The sequence below is a fragment of the Thalassophryne amazonica genome, chromosome 7 (genome assembly GCF_902500255.1).
Source record: "Thalassophryne amazonica chromosome 7, fThaAma1.1, whole genome shotgun sequence".
NCBI classification, from domain to species: domain Eukaryota; kingdom Metazoa; phylum Chordata; class Actinopteri; order Batrachoidiformes; family Batrachoididae; genus Thalassophryne; species Thalassophryne amazonica.
The window spans coordinates 29,498,017-29,512,483 of NC_047109.1; the positions used below are offsets into that span (position 1 = coordinate 29,498,017).

The following is a 14,467-nucleotide window of genomic DNA, read 5'->3' on the forward strand; positions in this document are numbered from 1 at the left end:
GTGGCCACCTGGGAGTTCGGGACTTGGCGGCTCCAGTATTCCCGGGGTTCGGTGGCAGAGGAAATCGGGTGGTTCCGGTTCGACTCGGACGGACGTCTCCTATCGTCGAGCCTGCCCACACGACACCAGTGGAATTGGTTTATTTTTACAATTGTGATCTGTTGTGTTTGTTGTGCGAATTCACAACAGTAAAACCTTGTTATTTGACTTCTTCATTGTCCGTTCATTTGCGCCCCCTGTTGTGGGTCCGTATTCCTCACTTTCCCCAACACATTTGTAAAATCCAGTTGGCTTTTGATGGCTTTCAGTGGAGTGAGTATATGAGAAATTGTTTATCAGCTGGAGATGTTCCAACGTGTCCTCAAGGCTTCCAACAGAGGTGTTTTTCCTGTGGCGGAGCGTCGCGGCGGCTGCGAGCCGACGCTGCAATCCGCCCGCACGTCTTTCATTAAAAAAATCTCCTTTAACAGTGGAATATCCGGATAAAATGCTGAAACCGACTTCTTCTGAAACTTCTCTGTTCTCTCACGACGTCCTGGATCAATAGAGCCTGAAATGTGGAGGTTTTAAGCTTGAAACAGGCTGATGACGCCGCCTGAGAGCGCTGCGCGACGTCTCACACCGTGAAAAGTCCTTAAAGCGACAGTATCACCTCAAAATCTCTCATCAGCTGTTAAAATTTTCACTGAAGACCAGCTTAATTTTTCGAACCATGTCCACTTCGATGTGTCTCACAGGTTTAGAAAAAAGTTTGATCAAATAAAGCGCCAGTCTCTCAGCAACTTCTCAGACAAAGGAATTCCGACGAGGGGCTGGACGACTCCTCCCACAAGGAGTGCTCACAGGCGAATGACGTCACCGACAGGCGTGGAAAAACTCACGCATGCGCACGAGGGTTCAAGCATGTCTGACGTAAAAACATATGAATGAAATCCATATAGTTTTTGAAAAAAATAAAAAGGACCGTTACTTTACGGACAGACCTCGTATATGACAAAGTTATTGCGAGCAAAATCTTTAAGGGCTGTGTGCTACCAGTAAAATTATTAGAGTTTTATGAAATTGTACATGATGTGTTTTTATGTTAGGTACAACAAATTTAGAGGGTGAGACTTGAAGTTTTTTGAAAAAACATTTTGACCATTTTTATGGACCACCCTAGTACCCACTTATTGGTTTTCATTCAATTTCTACATCTATTAATTATAGCAATACATAACATTTTAATGGAAATACTGTAAATATTGATTTTTGTACTCAGCATGATTGCTAATTAATTAAACTTTAATAGAGGTTTGACATCATCTTAAGAGCAAGGAATGGATTTGAGTCCTCTGTGGTGGACACAACTCATCTACAGCACATTTATTTTCAAAAACAACGGAATCTGCCAATATCTCAAAGAACTCCATCAGCATTATGATAAATGACAATTTTAAACCCAGACTGCACACAAATAGTGTTGCAAGAATTCCCAAGGGAAACAAATGACCATTCATGTGAAATTAGGCTCAAAATAAGCAACAGGTTAAAATGAAACATCAAACAATTCATTTTTCTGTTTAGGCTCTCAGTTATCCAGGTGGTTTCCATAGTAGAGAAGCTTGAATCTTCGACTGGACTGAGTTGCTTGACGTGAGGACATTTCGCTTCAAATCGCAGAAGCTTCCTCAGCTAAAATTCTTGCTCTGGTAGTCTGACTTCTGTCTTGACCCTTGTAGAGAAAAACAAACAGAAGCCAGCACCTATTGTGCTCTAGTTAGCACCCTCCTAATGACAGGGTAGCTGTCCCTCCTAACGATGGGTCTGACGCCTCTCCTGACGCCTCTCCTGATGCCTCTCCTGATGCCTCTCCTGACGAGTTTCCTGATGACGTGAATGACTCATTACCATGAACAAAAGACTGAAACTGCTTTGGCCTGAGTACCCCATTGTAAACAGGGGACAAACCGTGTCTCAGACCCCCTTCCAGCTTTTGTGGCTTCTGTTTGTTCTTCTCTGCAAGGGTCAAGACAGAAGTCAGACTACCAGAGCAAGAATTTTAGCAGAGGATGCTTCTGCAATTTGAAGCGAAACGTCCTCGCGTCAAGCAACCCAGTCCAGTCGAAGATTCAAGCTTCTCTACAACAATTAATTTTCTAAAACAGCTCAAACTGATTAAGGGTCACAGTTGTGCTAGAGTCTATCCCAGTGGTCATTGGGTCAGAGGTAAGGTAGACCCTGGACAGCATGGCAGGGCTGTCAAATCAATCACTCTCACTCTCACGCACTGTCAGTTTGGACTCACAGGCTAACCCTGCACAAACAAGAGGAGAACATGCAGAATCCACATAAAAATGGGCCTGTTGGGAAGCAAACCCTAAGGCAACAGGGCTAACCATTACGACACTATGCTGCCTGGAAATTATGCATTTTATCTAATTTTGAAATTATTTCAGGAACTATTATTAAAGCTGCTAAGGGTGAGGCATCTGTTGTTAGAGATGAACTCCTCCAGGCAGGTGGAGATGCTGTTCTCTTGGCTTTGCAAACAAACATTGCATCATGGTGGATTAGCGGTTAGCACTGATGCCTCACAGTAAACATGCTGTGGAATTAATTCCCACCATTCCTGTGTTTAGTTTGTGTGTTATCATCATCTCTGTGTGGGTTTGTCCAGGTGCTCCAGGTTCCTCCCACAATTAATTAATTAATTAATGGGAGAGTCAAGTTTTAAGCTGACGTTTTAGAATCAGGAAGTGATCGAATGACCTCTCTTTGTTGTTCCTTCACTGATATGTTAATAGAAGCATGACAAAAACTTTGCTGGACACCCCCACACATCATTCAACCTCATAGGGTTAAATCTGCTTCAGATGTCAATGGTTTCTTTCTTTTTTGGGGACATGTTAAATTGCTGTTCTGGCTATGCTCAGACAATCTCTTCTCAGCTTCAAAACAGTTTGCTTTTCTTGTATTTTTGGTCTTCATGTTGGCTTATCCTTTTTAACATCTACAGCAGTCTTCATGTGTGAAACGCCCTGAATTAGGCCAAATACTGACCCCTCTCTCTTAGCCTGTGATTGGTTGGCGGCTGAGACGCTGAGGTCAGCGTTGGTCAGCCTCACTTTAGATATGTTTGGGGGTGTGGTGCGAGCGCTGCTCTCCTATTGGTCATTTGGGAGTGGGAAATCTCACTCCAAAATGGAGGGCAGTATCTGCCCCAATTCATAGCCGGGCTGGTTGTCGGGCTATTGAAACACAACACAGGTTGTGTGTTCCAGACCCGCGCATCTTAAGTAAAACACATAAACAGATTAATTGGTCTTGTTCTTGCAATACTTTCTGGGGGAACTGTATGTCCTTCGCTGTGCTAAAAGCATTTTGGCAGGCGTTTAGTGGCACTGTATCTCCACAGGCACTCACCAAACACAACTTAGCTTGGCAATATTTTAATGGCATAAATATTAGCCAAGGAGTTTTTGCAAGAGGAAGAAAATGTTCCTCCAGGCATTTTGAGGAGTCAATATATGGATACCTTTTTGATTTACAATTTCCAGCAGATAGCATCAATGGGTGAAGTGCTTCTAACACTGATGGAATGAAACAACACAATCTCTACCTTCATCACAGATTCCCAGCTAAGTCAATTTATATGTACATTAAAGTTTCCTTATCCCTACCTTTGTGATATTTTTGACATCATCTCAGCAAATTGCACAGTGGTTATACATATCCCACGCTGATGTATGCTAAACATACTCGATCCACCATTTCAACAAAAGGATGAAGAAGAAAACAGAAAGACAAATTGCACATTAAAATGAGAGCAGAGGACCGAGCTGAGACATGTATGCACATCATTCAGGAGAGGATAATCACCTGTTCTCGACTATGAACAACTTGGGATATATGTCAAAATCTCTGTCTGGGACGAAGAGCCTGAAAATGACCACGCCCTTTTAAAAAATGACAGCACCCATTTTCATCCCAAGAACTACTTCAAATACAGCTGTATTTTCAAAAATGCAGCAGCTATAGATTTTCTAAGGTATTCAAAATGTTCAGAATGATCAGTACATGTTTGGGAGGGTCATAGAAAAGTGTAAAACTTCCATTTTAATATTTTGAGAAAATGGCTAAAATAAGTGGGTCAACTTATTACCATACATCAAAAGAATATTAATTTTGGACAAATATAATGAAATTCTATTTTCAGTCATCCTGTTATCAATGGAATATTGATTTGAAGTGAAAAATACAAAACAAAACCTGTTTCTTTAGCAGACAGCAGTACCCACAGATCTTAAATGTTTTAAAGATCTTCAGGCAAATTTTCCAACAGCCAAAAATACCACTTAAAACACCACATTTCTGTTCCTTTTTCAAACACGTCAAAATCCAGATATGAAGATTATGCTCATTCGGTGTTAGGGTTTCTGCAGCAATCACTTCCCTTGCATTTGCAGCACTTGGCAGCTATGGATCCCAGCTACGCAATAAACAGCTGTATTTGAGGTAATACTCGGGATGAAAAAGGGTGTGGTCATTTTCGGGCTGTTCCTCCCGGATAGAGATTTTGACACATATCCCAAGTTGTTCAATGGAGTCCCAATAGTCTCGAACAGTTGAGTTATCCTTTCCAAAATGATGCGCATACATGTAAATCCACATGCATGTTCGTTGTTTTAGGGTGGGTTTTTTATTTTGTATATTTGTATTTTTTTTATATTGTGAAAAGTTCAATAAATATATTAAACACAAAATTATGTGCATACATGTCTAAGCTAGGTCCTAGACTTGCACAAATAAACTCATTCATTCGGCATGTTCACTTGTGCCTACGGTTAATAAGTCATCAATTCTAAGTTGAGAGATGACACTGGTCTGGCTCTGTGCCACTTAAGAATAACTTAATGTCACCTTTTGAATTGTTTCTCACAGAGTGTGATGGGCAAACAAAAAACAGACAGACAGAAAGACAGGCAGGGGCTAATACAAAGTCATGAATGTGAAAAGCTCGATATTTTCTGCATTTTCTTTCACTGCAGTCAGCCCAACTCTGTGTGGTCAGCTCTCTGCCGCAACGACACGCTCCACTAGACTGAGTAATGTTTGCTGATATTGTGTTTTTTCCAAAGCCACACAGGTCAGCTCCTCAGAACTGCAAGATGTGTTTCAAGAGACCTCCTCCAACATCTTCCAGATCAATGCCAATGGTAAAAAGGCCTTTCTTCAGTGAAATTCTGTGTGTGCATGTGTGTGTGTGTGAGTGTGTGCATGTGCACATCCATGAAATTTGTGTTTTTGAAGTTAAGTTTTTGTTGCTGTATCGCAGTGTTATCGCATGTTATGCTGCGTTTACACATAACAACAAGTCATGAATGTCACGAAGTACACATTCTTGGCCGCTGATCACGAATGTGATGATTTGAGGCAGAGGCGTCAGGTGTCCTCAGGAACTGCTGCAACCTGTTACCACACATTACGATTAATGGCACGTGTTGCTGGAGAATTATCAGGAACCCTTACGCACGGTCAAGAATAATGTTCCGCTCCTTTGCGTGCTGTTCCATGCTGTTCCGTGCTATTGCGCATAACAGCGCATTGTTATGTTATGTCACATTGTGAATGAGGGGAATTGTCTCCACACACACAGACACACCCATATTCATCCATCAGCTGCTGAACAGTTCAGATCGCTCCAGTTTGCTCCTCAAAATCCTCAGCAGAAGACCTTTGTGACTGCATGCTTAGTTGGGCTCTGTGCCATGGAGTGGCGCAGAGAGGAGGAAGAGACGGACAGAGCCAGATGTGTGGCTGGATGTGGCTCTCATCTCGCTCGTTTTCCCAAACATCTGGCACAGCAGCAGCAGCAGGTGGAACACCTGCAGGAGCGCACTGATGAGCACTGGAATGGGACTTTTAGCCGACTTTGCGTCACTGTCCTTCTTTAGCATACTGCAGCAATGAAACTGAATGCGGTGTAGGAAGGTTTAATTGTGCGCACGTCAGAGAAGAATGCTGTCACGCTCTATTAAGGATCAGCACAAATCAAGATGGACCAACACGCTCAGTTGCTACCTCCACGACATGAGGTGAAATGAGGGTGGTGCGTGACATACGTGGAAGATTTTTTGACAAACAAAAACATGCTCCACAAATATCACGCACCAACACACACTATTAATGCTGCGTTTACACATAACGACGACAAGTCAGGAATGCCACGAAGTACACATTCTTGGCCGCTGATCACGAATGTGATTATTAGGGGCAGAGGCATCAGGTGTCCTCAGGAACTGCTGCAACCTGTTACCACACGTTACGATTAATGGCACGTGTTGCTGGAGAATTATCAGGAACCATTACGCACGGTCAAGAATAGTGTTCCGCATTGTTGCGCGCTATAGCGCGCTATTGCGCGTAACAGCGCATCGTTAAATTCTGTCACGTTGTGAACAAGATGAATTGTCTCCACACACACACCCATATTCATCCAACTGAATTCAGATCGCTCCAGTTTTTCAGGAGAACTTTGTGACTGCATGCATAGTTGGGCTCTGTGCCATGGAGTGGCGCAGAGAGGAGGAGGAGGACAGAGCCAGATGTGTGGCTTCATGCGGGTCTCATCTCGCGCATTTTCCCAAACATCAGGCACATGCAACAGGTGGAACACCTGCAGGAGTGCGCTGAAGAGCACTGAAATTAGTCTTTTAGCCGACTTGGTGTCAGCAATCAAACTGAATGCGATGCAGCAGGGTTTAATTGTACGCGTGCTTCTTCCTCCGCCAGACTGGAGGAGGTGCAGAGATGTCTGGCTGCACATGAGTCTCCTCTCGCTGCCCTGGTTCCTCTGGCTCAGACTCGTTCTCCCGCTCATCAGTTACAACAGCAGGTGGAACACCTGCAGTAGCGTCTTGAGGAGCTTCAGCAGGAACTGTGGAACAACACTTGGAGCTGAGTTTAATTGTGTGCACGTGACAGAAAACTGATTTGTCGTGGCGCGCAGTGAAATGTGACGCCATGTTACAAGTTGTGTCAAAACTTGACAGTTTCCGTATCACGTCATAATAACGCGTGACAGTTTGGGCTCCAAGAACCATCACAGGAACCATATTAAGGATCACTACTCATCAAGACGGATCAATATGCTCAGTTGCGACCTTCACGACGTGAGACGAAATGAGGGTGGTGTGTGACATTCGTGGAAGATTTTTTGACAGGCAAAAACATGCTCCACGAATATCAAGAATATCACGCACCAACACGTACCCTGTCAGAGAGAAATACACACACATACATGTAGTGTGTATATATATATATATATATATATATATATATGTGTGTGTGTGTGTGTGTGTGTGTGTGTGTGTGTGTGTGTGTGTGTGTGTGTGTGTGTGTGTGTGTCCAAAAGTAGTGGAACACATGGTATTTCATACATTTGAATTTGTTTTTACCATTTCAAATACAAAAAAAAAAAAAACTAATTTCTGATATTAACTTCCTTAAACTCAAGTGGAGCAGAGTAGTACAGCAGATAACTGTAAGAATTGTTCAAATCTGGTTACAAGAACCAAAATTTGACTGTGTATACCTTTTGGTACATATTGTAGAAAAATAACGTTAGCCATTTGAATTTTCAATAGGGGGCCAAGTAAGGGTCAATTGAAGAACTGCATAGGGGTCAAAAAATGTTCCAGTCATAATGAAAGATATACCACATTATGTGTCTGATCACAAAGATTCCAAAAAGGTATAGTTTGGACTGTCTGTGACTGAATGTTCTGGAGTTATGGGATAAAAACAGCAAGAATGGTGACAAAGGTCAGTTTCAGTTTGTTGAATTATTGGTTGAACTAATAGGATTAACAAATGGAATAGTTCTGACTGTGTTGAATGTTTGGTCTCCAAAGTAAAGGTCAAACAATGTTGACGTCCATTGGATTCTATGACATGTGACATATAACACGATAACTAAGCATGACACATGGCGCAAACTATTCCCTTTTAAAATCCTACTAACTCAACCAATAATTTGCATCATGTTTTACCATAATTGGAGCAACGTTATCTTTTGACCCCTGTACAAACTGAAAGTGACCTTTGTCACCATGCTTGCTGTTTTTACCCCATAACTCCAGAACATTCAGTCACAGATAGTCCAAACTATACCTTTTTGGAATCTTTGTGATCAGACACATAATGTGGTATAGCTTTCAATATGATTGGAACATTTTTTTTTTACCCCTATGCAGTTTTTCAATTGACCCCTACTTGGCCCCCTATTGAAAATTCAAATGGCGAACATTATTTTTCTAAAATATGCCTCACATTTACCCCACATCAGGGTGAATGTGAGGCATTGTTTGTAAAGCGCTTTGAGCGTCTGATGCAGATGGAAAAGCGCAATATAAATGCAGTCCATTTACCATTTATGTACCAAAAGGTATACACAGTCAAACGTTGGTGCTTGTAACCGGATTTAAAGGATTCCTCTGCAAATATTCTGTTATCTGCTGCACTAGAGGAGGATTTTCTCTCACCAAAACATCAAATCTAGGTTTGAATCTCAGATGTACCTTATGGCAAATTGGAGCTGAACTTTCGTTTTCTTTTTAAGAAAATCCTCCTCTATACCACTTCATCGTGAAGCTATATAACTGGTGAGACAAAATGAAAAATACAGTTGTATGCAAAAGTTTGCACCCCTGATAATTTTCATTATTTTCCTTTCTAAATCTATGGTTGTCTGGATGAGAAATTTCAGTTAAATATATCACATAGCAGATGAACACCCTGATACTTGAGAAGTGAAATGACATTTCTAATGTTTACATGAAGTGTGCAATAAGTATTTAAACAAAATTGGGCAGATGCATAAATTTGGGCACCCTTGTCATTTTATTGATTTTAATACATGTTGCACTAATTATTGGACCCCAAAATTGGTTTGGTAAGCTCATTGACCCTTCACCTCCTTACATAGGTGAATCCAATCATGAGAAAGGGTAATTAAGTTGGCCATTTGCAAATGTTTCCCCTGTTTGCAACTCTTCTAATGATTAGCAACATGGGAGCCTCTAAACAACTCTCAAATGACCTGAAAACAAAGATTGTTCAACATCATGGTTTAGGGGAAGGATACACAAAGCTATCTCTGATATTTTAGCTGTCAGTTTCCACTGTGAGGAACATAGTGAGGAAATGGAAGATCACAGGCACAGTACTAGTTAAGGCCTGAAGTGGCAGGCCAAGAAAAATCTCAGATAAGCTGAAGCGAAGGATGGTGAGGACAGTCATAGTCACAGACCTGCTGCAAAGACCTACAACATGAGCTTGCTGCAGATAGTGTCTCTGTGCATCCTTCAACTATAACACACTTTGCACAAAGAGATGCTGTATGATGCTGTCATGCAGAGGAAGCCTTTTCCGTGTACACACCACAAACAGAGTCGCTTGAGGAATGCTAAAACACATTTGGACAAGCCAGCTTCATTTTGGAATGAGGTGCTATGGACTGATGAAACAAACTAAAATTGAGTTATTTGGACATAACAAGGGTAGTAGTATGCATGTTCCGCAAGTATGCATGGGTGAAAAAGAACACAGCATTCCAAGAAAAATACTTGCTACCTACAGTAAAATTTGAAGGTGGTTCCATCATGCTGTCGGGCTGTGTGGCCAGTGCAGGTACTGGGAATCTTCTTTAAGTTGAGGGTCACATGGATTCCAGTCAGTATCAGCAGATTCTTGAGAACAATGTTCATGAATCAGTGACAAAGTTGAAGTTGCACCGGGTGCTGGATCTTTCAACAAGACAATGACCCTAAACACTGCTCAAAATCTACTAAGGCATTCATGCAGAGGAACAAGTACAATGTTCTGAATGGCCATCTCAGTCCTCAGACCTGAATATTATTGAAAATTTGTGGTGTGATTTTAAGTGGGCTGTCCATGCTCGGAAACCAACAAACCTGAGATGTTTTGTAAGGAAGAATTGTCCAAAATGGCTTCAACCAGAATCCAGACTCTGGAAGCTATAGCAAGCATTTGGAGACTGTTATTTCAGCAAAAGGAGGATCTGCTAAATATTGATGTATTTTTTTTTTTTTTTTCTGTTGGGGTACCCAAATTTATGCACCTGCTTAATTTTGTTTAAAGAATTATTGCACACTTGTCTGCTACAGTATATGATATATCTAACTGAAATTGCTGATCCAAACAACCAATGATTTATAAAGGAAAATCATTAAAATTATCAGGGGTGCCCAAACCTTTGCACACAACTGTATGCACTATGCACAGTTTCTCCAGTCACAACCAAAGAAGCCTATAACTTCTTCTGGGTTGTTTGGGTGTCTTGGTGAAGTGTGAAGTGTTAAAATAAATAAATATAGAGAAACATTTCCAACTTCATTCAACAGTTGATGCACATGATCACTTTGTTGAAATTTGTTGGTACCTGAATACTCCTTTGTTCATATCACTGTGAAAAATAGAAAAATAAATTTGAGAATTTAAATTATATTCAGTTATTGCCCATGTAGCATCACATTTTTGTTTTAGATCCTTTAGAAAAGAAACAGATTTAAAATAATATTTGAGTTTAGGATTTTGCATCTTAAAATGATAAGTGTCATATTATCTGCACCATTTTCAATTTGGTCACTATCCAGTGCACAAAGCAATCATAATGGAATTGTTGATGTGGTGTTTTTACATTGGGAAAAGGCTGTTTTATTTGTAAATTAGTCTGGGATTTTGAATTGGATTAGTTGCTCTTCAGCACAAACTCTTAAGGTTTGCATTGTTCATTTGTTCTTCCAGTTGTCACACTGGAGAAGAGTCTTCAGTCACTGGGAACATCAAAAGACACCACAGAGCTGCGACAGATTCTGTGAGTAACATCATGTTCTTTTAGTATTAAATTCACCAACGTCTTTCAATTCAGACAGGACGAGGCCTGAACTCAGTGTAGTAAATTTAGGGTTATAAATACCTTTCTGAAAGACAGTTTAAAATTACATCAATCACTTCTGGACTACAGAGTCCTGATTTAAGTCACATACTAAAGAACTGTGCTTGTTTGGAGGAATGGTGTCTGGAAAACCTGAAATGGGCCAAGAAATGCATTAAAACAAGGTGAATTATGAGGTACAATGCATGGCAAGAAATACCAACACAAAGAAGACTGTGCTCCAAAAACGTTGTTCATCACAAGAAGATTATACTGAATGTTGTTGCGAGGTAAACCAAATGAAACCTGCTAGAGATCTACAATGTACTGGTGAAAGAAGAACGCTTGGACTTAGACTTTCTTTATTGTCATTGCACAAAAACATAACAGTGAGTCTGGCAATGAAATGCCGTTGCTTGGCTACCGGAGCACACAGCAAAAACTGGAACAAGTTATAATTACCGATAAAAATATATCTCTAAATTAGTGCAAATAGAGCTAAATTTAAAAGCAGTATAAAAATAATTAAATATACAGTTAGCAGCAGTGTCTGTAGTATTACACTCAAGTTTTCGTCAAACTGTACCAACAGTCCGGATGGCAGGAAAGTGGGATTAAGTGGTGTTTAACAGTCTGATGGCCAGTGGAAAATAACTGTTTTTGAATCGTTATTTTCACAAAACCTGACAATGTGTAAATTAAACAATTTCAATTTGAATGGCTGTATTGTCATGCAAGTACAGCTGACCATTTTAAAGACCTTTTTGCAACAAAACATTTTGTAAAAAATGATCAGCATGATCAACTGACATAATGGATCAGTGGCTTAAGACAGGATCATTTAAAAGGAAATTAAATGAAACCTCTAGCACAATTGGCAAGGTGCATCGTCCTGGTACAGGTGTTTATATTGCTGGAGTAATAAGGAGACCTGCTGTTTTTGGATATTTCAGGAAGTTACGATGTTTTGGTGGAATTAGTTGGTCCACAGGATTTAGATTTAGTGGTCCTTGGTCTGAGAATGTTTGAGAAACACTGGTCTAAATGGACAACTTAACAAATTCAAGTATATATATTCTTTATTAATATGCATTTACTATATTTTAATTATGTTTACGCAATCTCTGCGGGGTTTATAAGTCTGCATAATATACCTGCCAATGCTGGAATTATAGAAAATACTAACAGGGTGGGACATCTCAGACATGTGATGGCTTCACCTCTGCATGAAATAACATCCAGTATGTTGTGCATTACGCATGCGCTGTTACATTAAGTAACAGCACATGTTGTGATGTGCACATGTCCTTCCCATTAAACTTGCTCCCAGGGAGACTCTGCATTAATGAGCTCTAAAATATAGAAAAAAGGCGCAACTTTTACTCAGGAAAAAAGATAAAGCCCCATTTTCATGGTGAAATGTGCAAAAAGGCAAAAAATCACATACTACACAGCAATTTTGTGCAAGGTGATTTGTGTAATTGCCCCTTCACACATAGTGCAAATACGTACAACTCCAGGGCAACTCTTGGTGAAACAGCTTGTTTGATCAAACCACAAAACATCGTGTCGATGGGCAGGCATGCACAATGCCGATGTGACGGTTCATGCACACGGGAACACACTGCCAGCAGCTGAATAATGTGGTTACACCTTGGGCAGCTGCTGAAAATAAATAAATAAATAAAAATTACACACCACCCACGGGATTCAAACCTGCGCCTTCCAAAAGCTCTGATTGCCAGTCAGAAACTTTACCACTGAGCTACAATCGCAGTCCTGTGAAAGTTGCTGGAACCTGCCTGATATGAGGAAGGAGATGGACATATTTAAAATGAAATTAAGCCACACACCATATAAAAACACCGCAATTATCAACCGGGCAATACAAATATGTTCCGTCTGTTCCTCTGTAGATGACATATGGTCACAGACAAACACTCATAAAGGGGCCATTAAATAACCCTGATTAAATAAAAAAAAAAAATTGCTACAATCACTGTCTTATAACAAGAGCGTGAAATGGGTAAAATCAGCAAGCAAATCATTGTATATTCTTAAAAAAAAATGCTGCGATAACTGACCAAACATAGTTTGGTACGGCGTATTCCTGCTGATACGTGACTGAAAGTGGCGTATTTGTCACACTGTTGGTTTGTCTTGGTCGTGCGGCACGCCGCTCACAGCCCTCATGGCCCGGCACGCGTGTCCTGTCAGACATGACATTCAGATCGCCTGCTGTGTCTCCAAATGGATTGACGGCCCATTTCTCCTCCCATCGCAGAAGAGATACATATTTTTATGTATTTCCACACAAGCACACACATGCGCTTGTCCATCAAAATATGGGATGCATGCTGCAGCTGTGATGTCCAGGACTGGAGATGCCTCAGCAGCTTTGGGCAGCCAGCCACGCCCCCTGTTCTGTCAGCGCACAGACCAAGATATCACTCTGTGATCAGATGAGAGATGCTTCACCTGTGGGGGGACCACACACACACAGATGTCTTGTGGGGTGCAGCGGGGGGGGGGGGGGGGGGGTGAAACACACACACGTGTTGTGGAGGGAGCTGACACTCTGGCATGCCACATGTGCACTCGGCAATTTCACAGTCGTGGGTCACTTAGACAAATTTCACATCCAGCTTGACAGTGATTGTCTGCAGATTGTTTTCGTGATGATAGTACAAATGGCCACATATTTTCTATGTGCCATGCGAGTGATGTTAGATGTTTATTTGTGTCAGTTTGGCCGACACCTGCCACGAGAGGGTTCGATGGGCTCGCACAGTGCACACTCTGTCTTTCAGCCGCTGGTGTGCACAAATAGTTGTGGTAACAGGTGTACAAGGCATTGGAGGCAGCTACGAAATTACATGTTTTGCACACGATTCCTGCTTCATGCGCACTTTCTGCGCAAATTGACCAAATTCGCACTATGTGTGAAGTGGCCATAAAGGATGAACTCCCTGGCTGCAAAAGTGAAATTAATTCCACTACATTGGATTTTGGCTGTCGAAACCAATCTTGAAAACTGATGTCCTTAAGTTGACAATATTCATCACTCAGTGTTTGTGAGCAATCAACTGGTAAGTTCTTTGTTGTTGTTCATTGATGCATTTCAGGTAGTCTGGACTCACACTAATTTCATTTTTGAAAGTGTATAATTTTGAAGTACATTAAATCAGTCTGGTACTGTGTTGATCCACAAATTAGACAGTGTACTTGTTGTGTGATAAATGATATTTTAGTCGAGGATGAGGCTTAAACACCTTTCTGTGAAAGTGGCCCATATTGTATAGTTCATCCCAGAACAGCATGCTGATTTTCTTAGTTCCATCACCCTGTTTCATAGTGTTTTTTATTGATTTTGTTTTTAGTTGAGTAGCCACCAATTACCAGACTCACCACTGATGACAATGTGGCCACTCTAAAATGACTGTGTCTCTCTAAAATGCATTACATCCCACTGTGCTGGCTTGGCTGCATATATTTTTTACTTTCCATTTTCTTTCAACATGGTTTGCT

General features: G+C 41.0%; 1 protein-coding gene across 1 annotated transcript in view; it reads left to right on the top strand.

Moving 5' to 3' along the window:
• tsnare1 (T-SNARE Domain Containing 1) overlaps positions 1 to 14,467 on the top strand; it is a 426,977-nt gene that overhangs the window by 286,513 nt on the left and 125,997 nt on the right. The window contains exons 3-4 of the mRNA XM_034173593.1: positions 5,121 to 5,198; positions 10,810 to 10,879. Coding sequence (XP_034029484.1) covers positions 5,121 to 5,198; positions 10,810 to 10,879 — 148 coding nt within the window. The remainder of the gene's footprint in view (positions 1 to 5,120; positions 5,199 to 10,809; positions 10,880 to 14,467) is intronic.